Source organism: Lucilia cuprina, chromosome 3 (assembly GCF_022045245.1).
Source record: "Lucilia cuprina isolate Lc7/37 chromosome 3, ASM2204524v1, whole genome shotgun sequence".
NCBI classification, from domain to species: domain Eukaryota; kingdom Metazoa; phylum Arthropoda; class Insecta; order Diptera; family Calliphoridae; genus Lucilia; species Lucilia cuprina.
This window is the reverse complement of record NC_060951.1, coordinates 61150882-61173356: the sequence shown is the minus strand read 5'-3', so window position 1 is coordinate 61173356 and position 22475 is coordinate 61150882. Positions and strand designations below refer to the sequence as shown.

The following is a 22475-nucleotide window of genomic DNA, read 5'->3' as shown; positions in this document are numbered from 1 at the left end:
TTTTGAGATGGGCAATTTACAGAAGTTCAAGACAAAGTGAAACAGAATTTTGTGGATCTAGATCCTGATTAAGAGTACGAATGTAAAGCAATTAACTTAACGAAGTCAAGAAGTTCTTGAACTGGGCAATTAACACTGTTAAACTAAGCCTAAACTAAAACAAAGTTAAGAAGTATTTAAGCTAATTGATCTTGGAATTTATGATGTTAAGAAGTATTTGAAGCTCTTGATTTCAACTGTTCTTACTGATGCAAAAGCTACACTTAAAACTCTTCAAATTTTGGTCGTGAGTAATCTAGATAATGTAGTTATTTCATACATTACCTGGTAATGAGTGGTCATTATTAATTACCTTATTTATTATTATTTTTTAATGGATTTGTAGCCAATTCACCCCTAAAATAAGTACTTCCACATTGCTTCAATATTACTTGCTTGCATACCGGCTAGGTAAAGTTTTTCCTGGGTAGTCAAAAAGTTCTTCTAGAAAGGTTTGAAACTCTGAAAGTTGTCCAAATTATTTTTCGACAAATAATATGAAATATTTTGAAGCGAATTGAAAAAAACTTTGTTCCGATTTGCCGTAATAAAATTTCCCCAGAATTTAGTCATTGACCACTTTCTTACTTTAAGTATCCAAGATATGATGTGCGGAACTTTACAGAATCAGAACGCCAAAGCTGATGACAGTTGTGATAAATTCGTTTAATTTGACAACAAGTTGATGACATATAAAACCAACTTAAATAAGTACTTCCAAATAAGGAAAATACGAACCTGGACCTCATGTGAGTTACTTCCCTATCTTGATCTTTTGTTAATAAATTCCCGAAAGGCTATTTATTTTCTATGTATATAAAAAAACAGTTGAGTTTGCTAAATTCAATGGGCAAATTACACGGCAAAACTCAAAATAAAGTAAATTTTCTTATGTATTTGATTATATGTAAGTCATTATAAAAGTACTTCAAAGTAATTCAGACGTTCAGTAATATTAGCTATTCATTACCTAGTTTTTAATGGGTAACATTACCCAGCACAAATAGAGCGAAGTACTTGTACTGTATTTTATAATATTACAATTTCACTTCCTAATAAATTAAAAAAAAAAAATGCCATAAAAATTATTTCCTGAGAATGACTTCAGATGTAGTGAATTTGGTATCAAATAGTAAGGACATCCCTCCTATGACAAACCTTTGTTAAAATCATCACTTTTTCAGGTCTTTTTCAGCACTTCCATGAAGTAAATTCTACTTCTTTTTCGCTTCTTTGGAAGTTCTTTCTTTTTTTGTTGGGTATATATGAAACTCCCCTTTTACAATTTATAAATTTGTAAATTTTCCAATTAAGTTTTTTTCTTAATAGATTTATCAATTCAAAACACTAATGCGTCATTTAAATGTTTAAATAAATTATATAAAAAAAAAAAACAAATTAAAACAACCATCAAAATAGTATTAAAACATCTATTAAATACATAAAATAAAAAATTAAGAACTAAGAAATTTAAAAACCAGAAATTCCCCTTGGTTAATGTTTTGAAACACGAGAAAACAACATTTAATCATCTAACAAAAAATTCACGAGATGTTTGTTTTTTTATTATTTTATTTTATTTTTTTCTATTGATTTCTTTCTTTAGAGAGTTTGCTTGAAGTGAAGTCAAGGCAAGTCATGGTCTTAAGTGATGCTGGCACCTGTAAACAATGAATTAAATTATACTTGTATTTCAAGATACACATCAAATTCAAATTCGTACAAACACAAAACAATTGTGATGGGTTTTTTTTTCATTATTTATTATGAATTATTTAACACAATTTTAATAATATTTTTTTTTTTTTGCTACTAAGAATTCCCATAACAAGTTTAACCAGAACCCATCTTAATTTTAAAATTAGCTGATTTTTTTTTTTTTTTGGTATAAACAGAATGTGGTATATTGATTTTAACCAATCATAATTTTCACTGCTTTAACGTTTATATACATAAACGAGCACACACGCACGTTTACGCTCATAGATATGTATATTTTTTGTTGGCTTTTTGGTAGTTTATAGAGTGATTTCAGCCAAAATTTGAAGCTCAGATTGTCGATAAACGTTAAACGGTACGGTACACACAGAACAATTTAACAAAAACGAATACGAATTTCGAAAAGTGAAATTATTTTTGGATTTTTTTAGAATTTTCCAGAGTATAACATATAAAAGTAGAAACGGGGTATAATGTTCTTCAACCCCTTGAAAGTTGTTTTGGTTGTGACTCTTTTGGCCATATGCCAACCACAAGGTAAATACAAAGTTTTCATCAGAGTGAATTAAGTGCATTTTCCTTCTACTAGTAACGAATGTTCGGTTTATCTTGATCATTAAAAAGAGCTATAAGTACTTGAATTAACTTCCTGTGCAATAACACTTTAAAAGGCATTCTCTGAAAACATATCAAAATTCTCGCTAAATATGTATACAGTTATAAGAATATCTCTTTATTTAATTTAATTTTAGAATCACATTCGCAATTCCTTCAACGTCAACAACAACAGCAACCCTTCATTAACAACGTTCCTCGTACCGGTTCAGTATCAAAAGCCAGTAGTAATGCCTACGAACGTCAAGTGGAACTTGGCAGACTAGAGGCTTCTCGTGGTGTTGTCAATGCTAAAACTGTAACGAAAACTAATGGAGGTTTCGCTAATGGTGGTACCACCACTGTAGCCAAAAGTCAGGCTAAATCGAAAGAAGTCAGTTTAGGTCGTTTGGATATTGGTAGTACTCTAACACGCACAAAGACTATGACCAATGGAGCCGTTTCAAAAGCTGTTGGTTATGATTTGAATGTTGGTAGGTTGGGTATTGAATCTTCATTGTCTCGAGATAATTTGCGCAATGGTTTGGGTATTAAACGTGATAAAGATGGCGGCTTAGGTCTTAATTTGGGTCTTTTGAATATTGATTTATCACGTAATCAAAAACAACAACAGCCAGCCCAGGCCCTAACACATGCGCAAGCCCAGGCTCAGGGTGTTGATGCCATTGCTAAATCTAACAGCAATTCACAAAGTCAGTCGAAACAATTTGGCAAACTTGGCATAACCAAAACCATGTCCAATTCAAATGCCATCAGTCGCACACAAAATGGCCAGACATCAGCCTCGGCTGGCGGTTTAGCGGGAGGAGCTGCAGCAAATGTCAACAGTTTTGGTCAAAATAGAAGACGCAGAAACCCTACATCCGTTTTCGGTCTACCCCAAAGAATTTTTGTTAGACCCAAACGTAAGGCTCAATTTATACCTTTCGCTTATCCCGGCAGTGACTTTGCGCGTCCAAGACGTCAATTTGGTAGACCCTCATTTGGTTTCCAACGCCCCGGTTTCGGTTTCCAACAACCCAACTTTGGTTTCGGTGGTCCACAGAAACAAAACGCAAATGCTCAAGGAACAGCCAATAATGCTTTTAATGGTTTCGAACAACAAGCCGGTGCTAATACCCAAAGCAATCAGGAACTAAATGCCAATGGTTTTTTCCAGAATAACGGTGCTTCCAGTATTGGTTCAAATTTAGCTACAGATGGCAGCAGTGGTCAGTTAAGTTCTGCTAATGTTAATCAAGATAGTTCCTTAACAAATGGTGGTTCTCAAAGCTCTAACAATGCTCAAAGTCAAGCTCTAAACTTTGACAAAAATCAGCAACAGGCTGCTAATGCCAATGCTGGCACCAAGGAAACACAAACCGCTACTGGTGAACGTTATGAGGCCAATGGTGGTTCACAATCGACAAATAACAATGAATTTGGTACTTCTAGCAATATAGCCAATACCAATTCAGTGGTCTTCCAAGAGGGTAACATCCGTGGTTCCCAAGCCGACTCTAGCAGTCAATCGATTTTCCAAGGAAATAATGGACAAAATGCTGGAGCCCAAACTAATTCTAATGTTAATTCCGTACAAGGACCCAATGGATTTGTCAGCAACAGTGCCAGCAGTAATGCCTCGGCGGTTAGTCGTGGTGGTCAATCGGCCAATGCGAATGCTGTAGCTTCTGCTAACTCAAATTCTAATGGCAGAGGTGGCAATGCCTTTACAAATGCCAACAGTAATGTTGGTGGTTTCGGCGGTTTTGGTGGCTTTGGCGGTGCTAATGCCAATAGTGGAGCTTTTGGTAACTTTGGTGGTGCCCAAGGTTTTGCCAACGGTCAATCGGGATTCCGAGGTTAGAATAATTACGTTATTAAATTCTTGATAATATGCACTGTGTGTATGTGTGTCACTTTAACTACATGCGATAAATACTTTAAATTATTTTTAAACAATAAAATGTTAATTATATATTTTTTTAATATTTTTTTATATAAATTATATATGTGTTGTTTTTTTGTTGTATTTTTTTTTTGTGCAGATGTTGTTGTATTATTTTGCACTTAAAAATTTGGAATTTAAAATTATTTTTAATTGCACTAAAATTTAAGTAAGTATTTTTTAAATGAACCAGTTCTTTACACGTTTCTAAACATAATATATAGAGCACATGTTATATAGTAAATTGTATAAAAAGTACTGATTTCCACTTATTTTTATACCCTACGCCACTACAGTGAGTAGTGCTTTTGTGCCGATGTTTACAACACCCAAAAAATCTGTAACAGTTTTAGCTTTATGTATACCAAACTCAATTTTTATACCCCACACCATTATAGACTATTAGTCCTGCACCCAACTTTAAGTATACAAATCGGCTTAAAAACACTTTCTGAGTCTATTTAGTCTGTCTGTCTGTATGTACATGTAAAGTTTGTGTTCGCGCCAAAGGTAACATGCTTACATACATTATTTCGCCTAACACCCATAGAAACGTACCCCCCGAATAGGGCAAAATCGGCAAAACTAAGTTTTATAAAACTGTTAGTGACGTTATTGATTTGACGCTTTGAATTCAACCACAGTCAACTTTGAAGTAGACGTAAATTTCTCTAGCAACATTTATAAGGATATGGCCATATTTTCCTTAAACTTCCTATGAGCTTCCTTGTGAAATATATTTTTTATCAATAATAAATAAAAATATTCCGGAATTAAGGTAAAAAAATGAAATGCTATATTATTTAAAAAATAATCTACATGTTTACTTACTCACTAGTGTAGGGTATTATATAGTCGCTTATGTCCTACTATACATTCATACATATTTTATATTGATAAGTGAATATTCAATCTTACAAAAAGAACAACTCAATCGTTCCAAAATCTTCATTCTTTAAGAAATTGTAAAACTTTTTTGAATATGCAGGATTATGGAATTCCCAGAATGTATGTTTATGTTTAAGACTCACAGTAATACTCTTTCCAAGTATGTGTAATCAAACCGCTGCAAATTTGTTTGTTGGGTTAACTAATATGTATTCTATAAAAACACCAAATCTAAAGTCTACTTTAGGGCAAATTAAAAATGTGTCTAAACAATATTTCAATTAATTTTTGTAGCATTTAAAATACGTAAACGTAAGTCATCATCATCGTCGTCGTCGTCATCATCATACTTGCTACCGCAACGACATCAACAGCAAAATCAAACACAATCAACAACTTTAGAAATAATAAATGATTCAACAGAAATTAATTGGCCTAAAAATCGCATACAACATTATAATCATTATCAACAGCAACAACTGCCTCATCAACGTGAACAACAGCCAGCAACAGAACAAGAACAACAAATACAACAACAGCAGCAGCAAGAACAACAACATTACTATAGCTCAATTAATCCTAACTCTTCTACAGAACAATTTGCTGTAATTGATGAAAATGAACGACATGGACGTACTTTCACTTTTATAACCGATTTAATTAACAGCTTTACACAACCGACATGCATTTATCCCTGCACTCTGGATGCGTATCAACAACGTCGTTGTTGTGAAACTGTTGTCGTTGTACCACAGCCACCACCCAATGTCTGTTGCCAACCACCATTAGTACCTCGACCACCGCCTCCAGTTGTCATACGACCACCTATACCTATACGACCGCCATCGGTGTTGCCACCACCACCACCAATACAACCATTTCCAACGCCAACATTTCCCTTAATACCAACGCAATGTTGTACCACATGTCCAACGTATGGTTATTATGGTCCACCACCTTGCATACGTTATACAATACCTGGTGGTGGCCCAGGACGTATTTCATTGTATATGGGTTAATATTTTTTCTCTTTATATTTTTAAGTTAATTATTTATTCGTTTTTTTATTTGTTTTCTATTATAGTTAGGTTTTAATGTTTTTATAGAAATGTTTTATTTCTTGGTATAAAAATATATTTTTTTAACATTTGCAGTTACAATATAATTATTATCCTTTTTATAAAAAATAAATTTTTTTTATATCTTAAAAAAATTTATATTTAAATTTTCTTTTTGTTTTTTTATTTTTATTTTTCAAGAAAAAAAACAATTTCATTCATATATTCTTTCCCTGATTTCAACCTTCATATGTATTACATTGAATCTACATGTTATTGTTGTTTGCTCTATGTTCAGATACGCAATAACTAATTAACTAGTTATTTAGTTAGTTAGTCAGTCAGTCAGTCAGTCAGTCAGTCAGTCAGTCAGTCAGTCAGTCAGTCAGTCAGTCAGTCAATCAATCATTCAGTCAGTAAGGTAGTTAGTTAGTTACTTAAATAGTTATGTAATAAGTTAGTTAGTTATTTAGTTATGTAGTTAGTTAGTAAGTTACTTAGTTACTTAGTTAGTTAGTTAGTTAGTTAGTTAGTTAGTTAGTTAGTTAGTTAGTTAGTTAGTTAGTTAGTTAGTTAGTTAGTTAGTTAGTTAGTTAGTTAGTTAGTTAGTTAGTTAGTTAGTTAGTCAGTCAGTCAGTCAGTCAGTAAGGTAGTTAGTTAGTTACTTAAATAGTTATGTAATAAGTTAGTTAGTTATTTAGTTTTGTAGTTAGTTAGTAAGTTACTTAGTTAGTTAGTTAGTTAGTTAGTTAGTTAGTTAGTTAGTTAGTTAGTTAGTTAGTTAGTTAGTTAGTTAGCTAGCTAGTTAGTTAGTTAGTTAGTTATAGTAAGTCATTCAGTCAGTCAGTAAGGTAGTTAATTAGTTACTTAAATAGTTAGTTAGTTAGTTAGTTAGTTAGTTAGTTAGTTAGTTAGTTAGTTAGTTAGTTAGTTAGATAGTTAGTTAGTTAGTTAGTTAGTTAGTTAGTTAGTTAGTTAGTTAGCTATCTAGTTAGTTAGTTTGTTTGTTAGTTTGTTAGTTAGTTAGTTAGTTAGTTATTTAGTTATTTAGTTATTTAGTTAGTTAGTTAGTTAGTTAGTTAGTTAGTTAGTTAGTTAGTTAGTTAGTTACTTACTTAATAACAATTAAACGTTAATTAATAACAACAAAAGTGTAATAGCATTAAAGAAATGAAATATCAGCAAATTTCATAGGGATCGGCCCATAATTGACCCCCCTATATGAGCCCTCTTAAAAATTATTAGTTTTTTGAAATGAAGTCACAAATTCGAGTACTAAAAAGATCGGTCCAAAATTAAACGAAATCTCCGAAAATCACGCTAATGCTTTTTTTAATATTTATATATCGATGTTGCAACTTAATGCTTATAAGTTAAAAAAAAAACTCAATAAAACTTTTTATAAATTAAATAATTTAATTTTCATTTTATTTTATCGCCTAAACCTGTTTTTCTTTCACATTCATCACTTAGTTCGAGTTATCAGATAACTTAAGACTTTTGGTAACGACGGGCACCGATTTGATGCTTAATGACATGAGCATTATCGTTGGTGGAGTACAAGTAAATGGGGATTTCTTCAACGGAGGTTTGAGTCTTCAAAGAAGATTTAGCATTTTCGAGGGACAAACGTCTGGTAGAGTTGCCAGACTTTTTGGCGGGTTTATCAGCAGAAGCATTTTCCAACAATTGATCTTCATCTTCTTCTTTAAGATTCAAGAGTTCATCTTCCTTTTCAGTGGGTTCGGCAACAGTCAATGTACTTTCACCATTTTCGTTTTGTTCAGCTTGATTCAACAAGGATTCAATGCCTTCCAAGTTGGTCAAACCGTGGAGTTCCAATTGTTGGTGGAATTCGTTGGGCACAGCAATGGCTTGGACATCCTTGTGGCCGGAGATGCCGTTGGGGGTGGGAATGAATTGAACATCGGAGGGAATTTCGGAGGTGGGGTAGACAGGCACTAATTCAGCTTCGTTTTCGTTGCTAGACTTGAGCAAGATCAAAGAGATGGGTACGATTTTCTTGAATTTCAACAAAACCAATTTCTTAATGGCCACGGCACCGGGGAACACACGAGCCTGTTTGTGAGAACGGCCAAAAGATTCGGTATCAACATTAGCGCGGTTAACATTGCGGGCTGTAAAACAAAAACATACAATTAATATTTTCCTGCAAAAAAAAGAAAATAATAACAATAAAAACACAACTTACCACTGGCCAAGTAGGCAGAAGCCAAAACAACAATAGTCAAACACCAAAAGAATTTCATATTTAAATTTTAAACAACAAAGTTAAAACAAAAGAATAAATATAATAAATAAATAACTAGATTTAAAGTTAGAACTGTGCTCTGTTACGAGTTAAGATCTCAAGTGGCTTGATCACATTAAATACAATTTCTTTTTATATGTGCGATGGCGTCGTCGACTCGCTTTATTCAAAAAAAAAAGACCCAAATTGCAAAATGCATAATTTTGGCCAATTGGCAAAAAAAAAATAGAAACTCAAATTGACGGTTCCAATTTCAATTCCAATTTATGAAAAATATATCATAAAAAGAAGACATACAGAATATGCAAATCTTCTTAGAAAACAAATTACTAATTAATGTGTATGTTCTTCATCTCTGTCGCCAAAAAAAAGGCCAATAACTTAAAATTAACACACAAACTCACAACAATCTAATCAAGCAACCAACCAACAAACAACCAGTCAAGTCAGACTGTCATAAAAGCGAAATCTTTCATTTTTCTTCTCATGTTTATGTAAAATACCCCTAAATCTGCAAAATTTTAATTTAAAACAGACAACAAAAACATACTACATAATGATGAATGTTGGCCATTTGATACGGTGAAAGCTACAAAATAAAGAATTTTCCATTAAAACTAGATAAAGGCACTTGCAACAGCCCCCCAACCAGTCGTTAATTTGTTCCCATAAATTTACGAATTGATAAGAATAATGAAAAGTTTTGAAAAAGTTTTCTGTAAAAAGCCCTTAAGTAATAGTATTTACCAACAACCCACAAACATCATTGAATACATATAGCTACAGTTTTACCTTTTTTCCTTTTTTAGAGTATCTGTGTAAATATCTTTACTTTGCTTGTATTTGTGTTTGTAGCTATGTTTATGCTGTCCGTCTGTCTGCCTTTTTTTGCATAGATATGTATTGGTATTGAGACAAGAAGCTTATTAAATTTGTTCTCGGTTTTTGTTTAGTCTAGTTAATTTTTTTATAAAAATTTGATTATTTTCTAACAGCATGTTTCATTTATGTATTTGGGTCAATCAAAGTTAGGTAGAACAAAAAAACATAAATAAGCATTAAAAACCAAAAACATTAATATATAAAACACCTAAAATAGTCTTACATTTCACGAGAGAGCTAGAACAAAGGTTAACTATCAGACAGATAGACCGACATATATGTATATGACACGAGTACCAGAGGTGGGGGGTAACTTCATTAATAAAGAAAATATGAAGAGAGAATGGAAAAATTTTGCAAAAAATTTTAATTTATGTTTAAAATTAAGAAAAAAAGTTATTCTTTTATTTTATTTATAATAGTTACCTGTAACAATGGCCAAAAATACAAAAATACATATGCAAACACTGAAAGAAAAATATGTGAAATAACAGAAATGATTTGTTTGACTTATAAATAAAATAATATTAAATATATTTATTACCACCATTAAAAGTTAAAATTTCATTACAAAACATACTATTTGTAAAACGAAAGAGTACCACAAAGTACTTTTTTTAATTTTTTTATACAATCAGTTTTTGGCGTCCAGAACGTGAAAGTATTAAAAATCTTTTTCAATAGATTTTCATCAAATTAGGAAACCTAGTTTGATGAAAATCCTAATTTAGGACTCTTAATATTTAATTTTATGTTCTTAGGTTTAATATTATAGAAAATTTAAAAAAGTTTCTTTTGAAAAAGGAAATAGTACCCTTTTTATAAGGTCTCACTTAGTCCACGCTCTACATTCTTAATTTTATTCTTCTAGGTTCAATATTAATGAAAAAATCAAAACGTATCTTTTGAAAAACAAAAAACTACCAAAAAATCAATTTTTCTAGATTAATGCTTAGTCTTGACTCTACATTCTTAACTTCAAGGTTCTAGGTTTAATATTGTAGAAAATTTAAAAAGTACCTTATGGAGAAGGGAAAAGTACCAAAATAAATCAGCTTGTATAGGTTTTACTACAGGCCCTACATGCTTAATTTCATGCTTCTATGTTCAATATTATAGAAAATTCAAAAAGGAGCCTTTTAAGTACCAAAAAGTTTCTTTTATAGATTTTCACTTAATGTGGGATCTTTAAAAGTATCTTTTAAAGAATGAAAAAGTAACAAAATTTCACCTTTTATATGTTGTTATTTACTGCGGGCTCTATATGATAAATTTCGATAAATTTTAAGCCAATAACAACACTTTTCGAATGTATGTATGTCGCAGATATCTGGAGTCGTCTGACAACTGCTTTCGACAGACTAAAAACGGACAGACGGACATGACTAAATCGTCCCCGCTATCTAAAAGAATCCAAAATATATATAAACTTTATTGGGTCGAAAATGTATATTATAGAAACTTTCTTAGGAAGGTGAATGATATAAAAAGGGACAAGGTTTGGCAAAATTATTAAATCAAAAAAGAATTAATTAATTATTAAATAAATAATGCAAATGCCTATAACTCGAATAGATAAACTTATGCTGTGTCGAAATATTTGAGTAAAATTTCAACCCTCTAGCTCTATCCATTCGGATTCTATTGTGATTTCAACAGACAGACATAGCTAGATCATCTTAGAATTTAATAAGGACTCTTAATATATATACTTTTGTGGGTCTATAGTCAATATTTCGATGTGTTCCAAAGGGAATGACAAAATCATTATAGCCCCCATCTTTTTTGATCGTGGGTATAAAAATATTCAAAATTTTTTTGTAAATTAAAATCTAATTTTATTTTCAAATCCGAATATTTACAGTGTATGCAATATTTCTATTATATTATTTTTTGTCCGTGTAAATTTAATCATTCAGCTTCAATTTAGCATAATTTCATGCTACTCTCTAGCATAACGAAATAACACCTTAAAGTCATATAAAATAATATTGGTTATGAGAGAAAGTAATTTCGTTTTAAATGTTCTCATTTTTGTTTAGCAATAACAAAGACCAACAACATTTGAAAAATGCCGGTATATTGAATTCTTTTCAGCAAGATCTTTACTTACCCGGTAAGTAGGCAAGTAATATTGGAAAAAAGTGTAAATAGTTACTTTTTGGGTGAATAACTACTTATTTTTGTTCGAATTTTCTGGATTTATAACTAGTTTTACAGTTATTTTTTATGTTTGCTAGTCTATTATCTTACTCAATGCCCCATCTATCTGGAATGGTTTCCACACAAAGGTAAATAACAACATTTCTTAAAAAAAACTTCCAAAATCGAGTAAGGTTAGAAATATAAACTAAACAAATTCTATTAAAAAAAATTATTTATGTTATTGATACCGACAACTCATTACCAAGTAATGTATGAAATAACTACATTACTTACAATACTCATACCAAAATTTTCAAAATTGGAAATATTTTACTGGATTGGTTTCTAAGCTGCGATTAGTTAGAATCCTAAGAAATCCGATATTAGAGATATCGTGTCCTGAAATTTGAAAAAATGTGTCACATTTAGTGGGATAAGAGCGCCAACACAAATTTATTTATAAAATGATGTATGCCTTTTTAAAGTCCATTCTGTCAACTTTAAAACAGAGTCTTAACATCTAACATCTTTATTCTTTTAAGAGATATCTTCATCTAAAACTGGAAATTTCATGGTTTTCGGTATATTCATGGTAATATAATCTACACTACTAGAGTGCGAATGGTATTATGCTTTGAAAACATTTTTTATAATGAACAAAAATATTGGATCCACCCTACATGGATATTTTACAATATAATTTTATTTAGTAAATAACGAAATATTACATTGATAATTTTGCTGCAACGCTACCCTTCCAAAACCGGGATTGAAATCGTATTTAAGTACCTGTTTCTGACAGTGGTTATAAAAACATTTGTTTTTCAGAATTTAGAATTCTTCAACGAATTTTTTAGTTGTAAGCAATTATAAATGAAATGTCTTTTGCCTAACAATTTTAACTTTAAAACCCAGTATTCTGTAATGAGTTAAACCCTGTCCGTTATATAAAATATAACTTATACATTTAATTTTCATTAAACTAGATTATCGACGATTTTACCAATTTATATTAAACTTTACAAGTTTTTTATGCCCGCTTTTAACAATATTGTAAATGTATAATTATGTGTAAATTGACCAACCTATAGATGTAAATTATTAATCAAATATCTTTAATTTTATTGAATTATGCATATATTTATGATTGTGATCAACTATTTGAATAATCAAATCATTAGAACATTTAGAATGGCAATAAATATTTATATCACTATACCCAGCAAAAACTTCCATTGAAAAGCAATGAAGTAAAAAGCTTACAACTCTTTTCACTTCTTATTCATTAGTATTTTAACTCATTATTTTCACACGGTGTTGTCATTGGAGGCATGTACTAACCACGCTCTCTTACAAATAGCTTAAATAAGTACTTACAATTAACGTTATGAGTCGTTTTGTTTTAAAAACAAAAAAGTGCTTACAAAAATTACGAACCTAGGCTTCTTGTTCGTTAGTTCTCTGCCTTACTCACAACACCACTCCTTAGCCTCCAATAATAGTTTTCACACAGAAAACCCATTTTCCTTCTGTGTATATAAAACAGCTTCCAGTTGTTCGACAAAGAGTCAATACATCAGAAATAAACAGTAATTTCCATTTATGTCTAACCACCTGGTTGGTGCTATTTTGTCTTTAGTCACAAGTGTATCTCCTTTGCCTGCAAGATAGTGGACACTTGAAAAACAAATATAAGCTTTATGCTATCTCTTCGTAATCTATGAGGTGACGATTGACTTCCTCGTAGGACAAGAACATATTAAAATAGATAACTAAGGGTAACCCTAAATGGGAGGTTAAATAGATAGTTCAGGACTGTCGAGAGTTTTTAAACGCGAGCACCTGCCCTGACAGCCTTATCTTACGGTGGTCTTTTTCATCCACTGGGTAGACTTGAGAACGGTCTACCATCGCCCCTTTGTTATTTAATTAAGAACTCAGGTGGCAATTTTTATACATTAGCTATGACTGGTCCATGCAGAAGTACTTTGCTGGAGTACTCGAGCTATCTGATCTCTGACCATTGGATGGCCTCTGTTGATTCGGCAACACCACCTAGAGACGTAACTGGTGGACCGAAATACGATCCATCAATAAGCTGTAGACATAGTTCTTTCTCACAGGGACACACTGTAGTAATTCTGATATAAACAGAGTATACTCTAAACATATCTAGACAAGGAAGGAAAATTCAACGGTATCATATGTATATGATACTTTTCATCCATCATCATTCAACCCAGCACACATATCATTCTTACGACACATTCATAAGAGAAAAACATACGATACATTCATAAGGTAGGCGGGTGGGATAAGGCCCACTGAACCTCACATTCATCCCGTACCATATACAATTACTACCAACTCATTTCCGAACTTATCTCGAAATGCATCAGTCTTTTAACCATCACTTACTCTCCCCTCGAATTTAGGTTTAAACCACAGCCACTATGTGGATCCCGAAGGAACCTTAACCAACTGACCAGCCAGGACATAGTCCTGCGGGCAACTAGCCACCGGTAGTACCAGATTATGCGGTGCTCTGGACTAACCTCTGGCAATCTAGGCAAGGACTAAACCAAGCAGTCGACTGTAACCAATTTTTCAGTCCTGGCCAGACTGGAGGTATTGGCCACCTCTTTATACCCCGACACCAAGGCGGAGGTCTCGCCACGGTAACATGCCCCCGGGGGGAGATAGTTCAGGACTGTTCAATAGCGCTCTTATTGTGCGCGATTCAATAAAATATACAAATAAAACAGCAAAACTCAATATGAAGTACTTAAGAATCTAGTTATATGTAAGTACATTTTAGAGTACTTAAGAGTAATGCAGATGGTAAGTAGTAGCAATTGGAAAGTAATCCCCATATTTATAAATTCTTAATAAAATTATTTATGGTTTCTTGTAGGAATTTTGTATAAAAAATGTGCGTAATAAACCTAAAATAAGCGACTAATATCTTTATGAATACTGGGATAAGTGGTTAAGTACAAACCATTACCCAGTTTTTGCTGGGTTGTTGTAAAAGTGTTTAAGTATGCAAATTTTTTTTAATTTAAAAATTTAATCGTTCTCTGCGAAGTTTTTAAGAATTTCTATTCTATTAAGTACTTACGCATCTGGTTATATGTATGAACATTTAAGAGTACTTAAAAGTAATGCTGACGGTAAGTAGTAGTACTTGAAAAGTAACCTACATATTCATAAATGCTTAATAAAGTTATTGATAGTTTATTGTAGGAATTTTGTATGAAATATGTGCGTGATAAACCTAAAATAAGCGACTAGTATCTTTATGAATATGGGGTAAGCGGTTAAGTATAAGTCATTACTCAGTTTTTGCTGGGTTGTTGTAAAAGTATTTAAGTATGCAAAAAATCTTATAAATTTAAAAATTTAATCGTACTCTGCCAAGTTTTCAAGAATTTCTATTCTATGATTAGATTTATGTAACCAGAGTTACATAAATGTTAATGTTTAATTAATTACCTCTTTTCCGGTGAAAGCTTTTGTTATAAGACAAGACAATCATAAAAATAATTTAAATTTAGGCCTATTGACGAATCGCTTTGATATCAACGTAATAAAATACTTACAAAATTATATGTTCATTAGTTTTTTTTTAATATTTCTGGGAAATGTAAATAGTATTGCGTCTTAGCTTAAGTATTTATAATGATATCAATGGTTTAATAATAGTTTTTGTATGAAAATTTGATTTTTAAACTTTAGATTAAAGTTTATGAATAAGATCTATAATTTTTAGTTTTTTAGTAATTTTATTTTATGAAAACTTTAAATATATGTTTTTACTGACATTAAGAAAATGGAGATAAATGTTTTAAAATTAATCCTACAGAGAAGGGAGAGTGTTTTCATACAGAATTTTATAAACTTCCTAAAGATATAGAAAGTTATTAAATGTTTCAAAAGTTGCTTTTAAAAAACTATTTTAAAATTTAGATGTTTTTATAAAACCACTCTAAACAAATCATGCGACAATATATATTTTTCTTAACTAATATTAATATTAAATTAATTTTATAAAAAGATATTTACAAAAACTATTTCAATGAAATTATTATTCATACATATTTACTAAGAAATAAAATAAAACATCGCAATTTCACTTTCTTAACAAAATGTTCACATATTTACAAGCAGATAGGTATGCATGCATAATTTGTTATTGACCCTTGAAAATATTTTGCATTTTTGATGAGTGTTTCGTATGAAACGCAGAAAAAAAATCGAATTAGAAAGTTTTAATTTTTACAAAATCAAAATGAAAGAAGAGTAGTTTTTGTTGACCCTACGCATTGACTCACTTTCTAACTAATCAACAGCATAAGCAATATCTACCTACCTACCTACCGCAAAGTTATGAGGTCACATGCGATGAAAACAGCAAGTGTATCTGCTGAATCCACTTAATTGAAATTTTATAAATAATTGGACTTTCACCTGTAATATGCTGATCTCTGAAGTCTTTGAAGAAGGATATAGTTATTAAATTTTCAAAAATATTTAATTTCTTTAAATTTAAAGAAGGTCTTTGGTTTTAGTAGTCGATCTCTTTTGTTTTAGTGGTATTAGAATAAAACCGACCAGCGACTATTAGTTGAATAATATATCGCTTCAGTTGCCAATATTTTTATAGTTTAATTTAAAATACCTTTGACTTAAGCAATAACGATTACTCTTCATCATATCTCTAAAACATTCAAGCCTTAGTTGTGGATATAATTTCGAGAGCATTGTATTAATGAACCTATAAGGACTGCTTTCTTCTTTTACTCACGACTACATTATCCAAAAAATGAGTATTTATGGATCGAGATATTGATTCAACATTATGATTTTAATATTTTTTTTCTAGTTTTTTTTTTTAATTTCATATTTTTGTTAAAATAATAAACTGATTTAAAAACATTATTAATAGACTTCGTCCTTGTGCCAAAATTCTCGTTTGGTCAAAATTTTTAAAAATATCTTGAATATTGCGGCCTTTACCTTGCGCACAAGGTTTACATGGAAAACCAGCCAGACGGACAAAAGGGCGGACATGTCTTAAACGACTCACAAAGTAACTCAAAGTCGATCGTTAGGACCAACATTTTTGAGCATTACAACCATCAGCACAACCATCATCATTAATTTCATAATTTTGCATAGAACTGAAGTACGATGGAATGACCTTAAATCAAATTTTTCTTAGAACATTAAAGGCGAACTATCAACTTTAGACTATCCGACCATTTATCTTTTTCTTTTCCCTGGTTTTTTAATAATGTTTCTGGCGTTTCTATAAAGCTCCATATAATCTGGATTTACACTGTACTGAGATTTGTATGTCTGGCATTCATTCCAGTAACAATTCTTTAAAATCCAATAAGATAAATATCTAAAGCCGAATTAATTCAGTCCATTGGAATCCATTTTTAACATTAACAGAAAATATTAATCAATTGTATAGGTGTATCTAGATATATCTACACGATTGTCAGATCTTACAAGATTGTCTGATCACATTTTAAGTCAGGTCTTACAGGCCTTGTAAGTACAATAACAATTAAAATATTAAGAATTTATCAGAAAATTTTTTAGTACATTCCAATACAATTATCTGACAAAACAATCATAAATTTCGCTATTATTTTTTAAGTAACTACGAAGCCGTTTTCAAATTTTAAAACAATATAAAATGATCTGACAAAGTCTGGCATCTTTTTGGCAAATGAAACTAAAGCTATGTATAAACGGTTATTAGATCTTACAACGTTGGCAGTAAAAAGTACACAAAATGTCTAACAAAAGTGTCAACATACAAAATTTTGTCATGGAACATTCTCAGTAATTCTTTTTCTGACATCGTTGCAAAAGAAAATTTTTATGTTCACACGATTGTTAAACATTTCTTGCACATTTAACTGACAACATTGTAAGATCTGATAACCGTGTATCACGGCTTTATGTGTGCTAAATGAATGAAAAATTATGTTACAATTTTGATAATTTGGTATTAAATGACAATATTGTCAGATATTAATTGCAAGTTTACACAATTGTAAGATATTTGTGTAAATTTTTCAGAAAATATTGTTAGATCTAATAATAACAACAACGAGGACAAATAAATTTTTTCGATTAATATTATTTAATAAAATCCATAAAAAAAGAACTAGTTCTATTAACTAATATGTAAGATTCTTCTAAGATTTACACTGAAATCAGGTAAGAATGTAAGTCGGTTCAATCTTAAATTGAGATATCATGTAAAAGGGTCCGGTTCTATTAGGTCTAGATGAAATGGAGGATCGATTTTAACAGATAAACAAATATAATTTGACTTTTACTATTATATCGCCCATCGCTTTAAATCTGTTTTAGCACATAGACATTTTCAAATTCTATGCTTAACACTCTCATAATCTCTCTCCAAAAATCTCAAAGATTTTAGTTTATTTTCATAAATTAAACTACTCAACAGTCGAAGAAAAAACAACAAGAATATATTATCAAGTTGAAATGAAAAAATCGTATCTATTAGCATTATTACTCTTGACCCGTCTGTAGCACGCACATCAACGCTCAGTTAGCGGGGCTAAAAGCAGAAACATCATAAGTGTGATCATTCGTAAAATATTCAAAGTTACCAACAAAATAAAGCGCAAAATAAAAAGCAACTGTTTACGGTAACACTGAAACAGTTCAAATAGTGTTTCGCATGTCAAAACAAGTGTCAGTTACAAATCCTCACAATAAGATCGAAAGTATTAGGAGGCGCATTGATAAATTACAAATAAATATATAAAAACTTAAAACAAGTGCACAAAAGGTGTAAACGAAAACGAAAATAACCAAAAAAAAATACTTAGTGTTTATGGCAAATAATGCTTAAATTATAAAACGATCAATAGAATAAATTTATCAAAAATGAAATTACTAGTTTTTACATGTGCAGTAACTGCACTTTTACTATGCTCCGCACCAGTGCAAGCTGCTGAGATGAAGGAAGATGTCATGGTGGAACAAACCACTGAATCACCTATCGCCGATATGGCTTTGGTGGGTAAGTAATTCAGGAGTGTTTTAAATTATGTTTTAAACCATTTGATTTATAACTATAACGAATTTTAGACACCATGAAGGCTGATACTGTTATGGCTGCTAGCGAAAAGAACAGCGAAAAGGAAGCTGTTCAAAAGCTTCCAGCTGAAACCCAACCACAAACCATTGCTGATTTTATAATCCATCCTCTTATTGCTTTAAAGCCTCGTTTACCTGAAACTGAAAGTGGCAAACAAGCTAGTACTGCCACTACTACTCCCTCACCTTGGCAATTGTTTGGTTTCAATGCCGGTCAAGGTCTTGGATCCTCTGTATCCAATTTGGCAGGTTCCGTAACTGGTTGGTTGGGTAATCGTATCCAATTGCCCGGTTTGTTAGAAACACCTGTTACTGAAACCACCACTACAAGCACCTCCACAACTACTACTCCCAAACCCGATGTAGTTGTTAGAGTAAAGCAACGCGCATCAACCAGAAAACCCTTGATTTCCATAAACAACGACGATGATCGTCCATTCCGCAGAAAGAGGCCTAACCGCTTCAATGGCAACAATGTTGATTATTCTGAAGAAGAAGACGATTCTGAAGAAGATGATGATGAAGACTTCAACAGAAATCGCAAAAGATACCACAACGATGACGAAGATGATGAAGATGATGACTCCAGTCATGAAAACGATCAAGAAGATGATGAAGACGAAGATGACGAAGAAGACAATGGCAATAACCAAGATGACGAAGATGAGGAGGAAGAAGACGAAAGACCTGTTAAACAACAAAATAAAAATCGTAGAAGACGCCCCAAACCCTTAAACCACAACAGCAACAAAAGGAGAAATTCCAACAATAACCAAAGAAGACGCAATAGCAATGCTCAACGCAAACGTCAACAACAAAAGCAACAGGAAGAAAGTGCCGAAGTTGAGCAATACGAAGATGATGATGAAGATGGTAACAACGATCAGGACTTCTACTACAACAAAAACCAAGGCTCCAAGCGTTCCCAAAGCGAACAAAATTTCATCCAACGCGGACAACAAAGTTTGTTAAATCAAATCAGACAATTTACCCGCGGACAAACCCCAGCTGAGGTAAGCAATACCTTGCGCAAATCTCCCACCAAAAAACGCCGTCAACAAGCTACCTTAATAATTAACCGTAATGGCCAGACCATTTATGTAGCTCCTGAACTTTTGCAAGCCACTGATGCCTCTAGCAACAAAGTTAGTGCCACTAAAACTAAACGTCCCACTTCACAATATCCCCAACCTCCTTTGACTGTACCATACAGAAGAAAAGGACAACCCACCCAATACATTACCATACCCTGGTCCCAATTGGGTATCTCCCCTCCCGATCAAATTGTCTCCCTAACTGAAGGCATTCAATCACAACCTTTGATCTTGAACATACCCCAAAGTGCCATTGATAATATGCAAAGCGTTAATCCTAACAAAAAACAAAGCATTACTGCTGAAGCTGTACCTTTGTTAGCTGAAGCTTCTATTATGGACATTTTCAAGCCCCCTCGTATACCGCCAGCACGCACTCCCACCACCAAAAAGGTTGCATTATCGAATACTCCCGTTGTTATTGCCACAAAACCTAAAGGTGGACCTACACGCATTCGCCCTGCCACCCTCGTAGAAAAAGCCCCTGCTGACGACAGCATGGATGATAAGAAAACTTCCAGTGAAAGTATGGACAATGAACCCGAAACAGCTCAGTTTATTGTGATCGGTGATGAATCCGGTGAAACTGAATTAAGTCGTAGTGCATATAGACAAATCTTGGACTATTTCAATCATCACCGTGTAGGTCGTCAACTTAACGGTGAAGAAGTAGCTGCTATGGAAGAAATGGCTGGCATGGAAGCTCCCAAATCTGTCGAAGATATGGCTGCTATGGAAACTCCCATGGAAGTTCCCAAAGCCATGGACAAAGAAGTAGCTCCAATGGATGCTCCCAAAGTTGTAGAAGATATGACTGTTATGGAAACTCCCATGGAAGCTCCTAAAGCTATTGAAGAAGTAGCTTCCAAAATTGAAGAACAATTCATACCTGTCCAAGTCATTTCTGCCGAAGAAGAGCCAGCTAAAGTAGAAGCTACAGTTGAGGAAAAATTGGAAACTGTTACCGAATCTTCCGTTATGGATGCCCCCAAAGAAGTTACAGAAAAAGTAGAAGCTGCTGTTGAGGATAAAATGGAAACTGTTAAGGAATCTGTTGAAGAAGCCAAAGTTGAAATGGCTGAAACTATGATGGAATAAAATGTTTATGCCGTCGCCGAAACCTATGCAAAGATATTTCGATTTAAAAAAAAGTATTAAAAGAAAATTTTAAATAAAAACCAAGAACATGTGTGTATTCTTTTTGACAGTGATCTTTTATTTGACAATCATCAGATTATCAGATTTAAATAGCAATTCACAAAGGGATTCTTAGGAAAATTGTACGGCAATTAATATGTCCCCACAAAAAGTGACATAAATATTTTTAACATTCAAATCTCATTTGAATTATAAATCATCTCTTTCTTTTACGAAAATGTCCTGTGATAAAATCTATCTAAATAATGTTCTAAGTACGTTTAGTTCCCTTTCCTTTGCTTTCCTTTGTCATGTGACAAAATTTTCAAAATATTAATAATCAGATTTGTTTATTTTATCAAATGCCGAACACTTTTTTAGAATAAATTTAAATTGTTCTATTTAAAATAAATATATTTAATATTATATTATATACTAAAAATAGAATCTATTAAATAAATTCTATTGAATTATTTTAAATTAATTTAAATAAAATCTGCCAGTTGACCCAATTCTTTAATGAAATTAACCAGTTTGAATTCCAAAAGGTAAAACCAGTTTAAATCAATTTTGAAACAATTTAAATTGTTTAAAACCGTATGTTCCATTTGCTTATTATGCTTATAAAATAAAATGATTAGCATAAAATTTAAGCATTTTATTATAGTTAGGTGATAAAAAGCCAAATTAAAATGATAAGAATTGGCAGATGTTTTGACTTGTTATTTATTTCAACTTCGCATATATTTTCTGTTTAATAATAGTTTCCAGCAAAAATAAAACAAAGTATGTACTGCCAGACAAAGACATAAAATCTTAGCAGCATTCTTATGTAAAAGGACGATCAGTGGAAACCGCTTTAAACGAAATTGTTCATTACATAAGTGAATCCTTTGATAGCAAACTGTACACACTGGCGATATACATTGACATCGAATAACGTGCACAATAACACTCTTATTCAATTCCTAGACCAGTTTTATGTTGACTGGGTGCTCGGTAACTGGATCAACTATATTCTAAGGAACAAATGGATAAGCTATCAGGTGATGAAATTATAGCTAAGACCATATTGGATTCTAAGAAAACTTTAACTGAGTACACTCCCAGATGTAAGGACACACGGGAGTTGTCAGCAAAGAAAGAGCGAATGTAATAGCTTTAAAGGGAAAGCCTCTTGAAATATTGAAATAATGAAAGCACAAAGATCCTTTGGGATGACCCTGATGAGAACAAGACGAGGAATATCCGCAAAATGTGCAAGTCTGAAGTATGATGGTAAGTATTCTGAGTGGACACACAAGATTACGAGCACATCTATACAAAATTGGCCGTGCGGATATAGGCAACTCTGAAGCACATTTTTTTCCACAGTAAGGCGTTTGTCGAATTAAGATCTAAGTAACTTAGGAAGTGATGTTATTCTGTAGAGAACATCTCAAAGGTTTATTGACTTCCGAAAATATTAAAATAATATTAAGAATCAAAATTATTGAATTTTAAATCACACTTCTGCCGTTGTTCTTCAGTAATTCCATAGAGTA

At 32.1% G+C, this 22475-nt stretch overlaps 4 protein-coding genes across 4 annotated transcripts; 3 read left to right on the top strand and 1 right to left on the bottom strand.

Moving 5' to 3' along the window:
• Window positions 1–2083: 2083 nt before the first annotated feature.
• LOC111677531 (uncharacterized PE-PGRS family protein PE_PGRS54-like) lies at window positions 2084–4360 on the top strand. The gene is made up of 3 exons (XM_046947490.1): window positions 2084–2113; window positions 2190–2295; window positions 2511–4360. The coding sequence occupies exons 2-3, from the start codon at window positions 2232–2234 to the stop codon at window positions 4217–4219; spliced, it is 1773 nt and encodes a 590-aa protein (XP_046803446.1). The 5' UTR covers window positions 2084–2113; window positions 2190–2231; the 3' UTR covers window positions 4220–4360.
• Window positions 4361–5292: 932 nt separating this feature from the next.
• On the top strand, window positions 5293–6207 carry LOC111677513 (nematocyst expressed protein 4-like). Its single transcript, XM_046947133.1, has 3 exons — window positions 5293–5308; window positions 5483–5680; window positions 5783–6207. Exons 1-3 carry the CDS (start codon window positions 5293–5295, stop codon window positions 6205–6207), a joined length of 639 nt encoding a protein of 212 aa, XP_046803089.1.
• Window positions 6208–7737: 1530 nt separating this feature from the next.
• LOC111677512 lies at window positions 7738–8626 on the bottom strand. The gene is made up of 2 exons (XM_023438650.2): window positions 8459–8626; window positions 7738–8384 (listed from the first exon to the last, which is right to left on the bottom strand). The coding sequence occupies exons 1-2, from the start codon at window positions 8514–8516 to the stop codon at window positions 7738–7740; spliced, it is 705 nt and encodes a 234-aa protein (XP_023294418.2). The 5' UTR covers window positions 8517–8626.
• Window positions 8627–18135: 9509 nt separating this feature from the next.
• On the top strand, window positions 18136–20913 carry LOC111677532 (probable serine/threonine-protein kinase kinX). Its single transcript, XM_023438671.2, has 2 exons — window positions 18136–18623; window positions 18692–20913. The coding sequence occupies exons 1-2, from the start codon at window positions 18488–18490 to the stop codon at window positions 20890–20892; spliced, it is 2337 nt and encodes a 778-aa protein (XP_023294439.2). The 5' UTR covers window positions 18136–18487; the 3' UTR covers window positions 20893–20913.
• Window positions 20914–22475: the final 1562 nt, after the last annotated feature.

Bases quoted from the DNA above. Each gene is read 5' to 3' on its own strand.
- LOC111677531 (XM_046947490.1), top strand. From the start codon at position 2,232: ATGTTCTTCAACCCCTTGAAAGTTGTTTTGGTTGTGACTCTTTTGGCC. The intron at 2,296-2,510 runs GTAAATACAAAG...ATTTAATTTTAG, and splicing joins GGCCATATGCCAACCACAAG to AATCACATTCGCAATTCCTT.
- LOC111677513 (XM_046947133.1), top strand. The intron at 5,681-5,782 runs GTGAACAACAGC...ACTCTTCTACAG, and splicing joins GCAACAACTGCCTCATCAAC to AACAATTTGCTGTAATTGAT.
- LOC111677532 (XM_023438671.2), top strand. From the start codon at position 18,488: ATGAAATTACTAGTTTTTACATGTGCAGTAACTGCACTTTTACTATGC. The intron at 18,624-18,691 runs GTAAGTAATTCA...AACGAATTTTAG, and splicing joins CGCCGATATGGCTTTGGTGG to ACACCATGAAGGCTGATACT.
- LOC111677512 (XM_023438650.2), bottom strand. From the start codon at position 8,516: ATGAAATTCTTTTGGTGTTTGACTATTGTTGTTTTGGCTTCTGCCTAC. The intron at 8,385-8,458 runs GTAAGTTGTGTT...TTTGTTTTACAG, and splicing joins TTCTGCCTACTTGGCCAGTG to CCCGCAATGTTAACCGCGCT.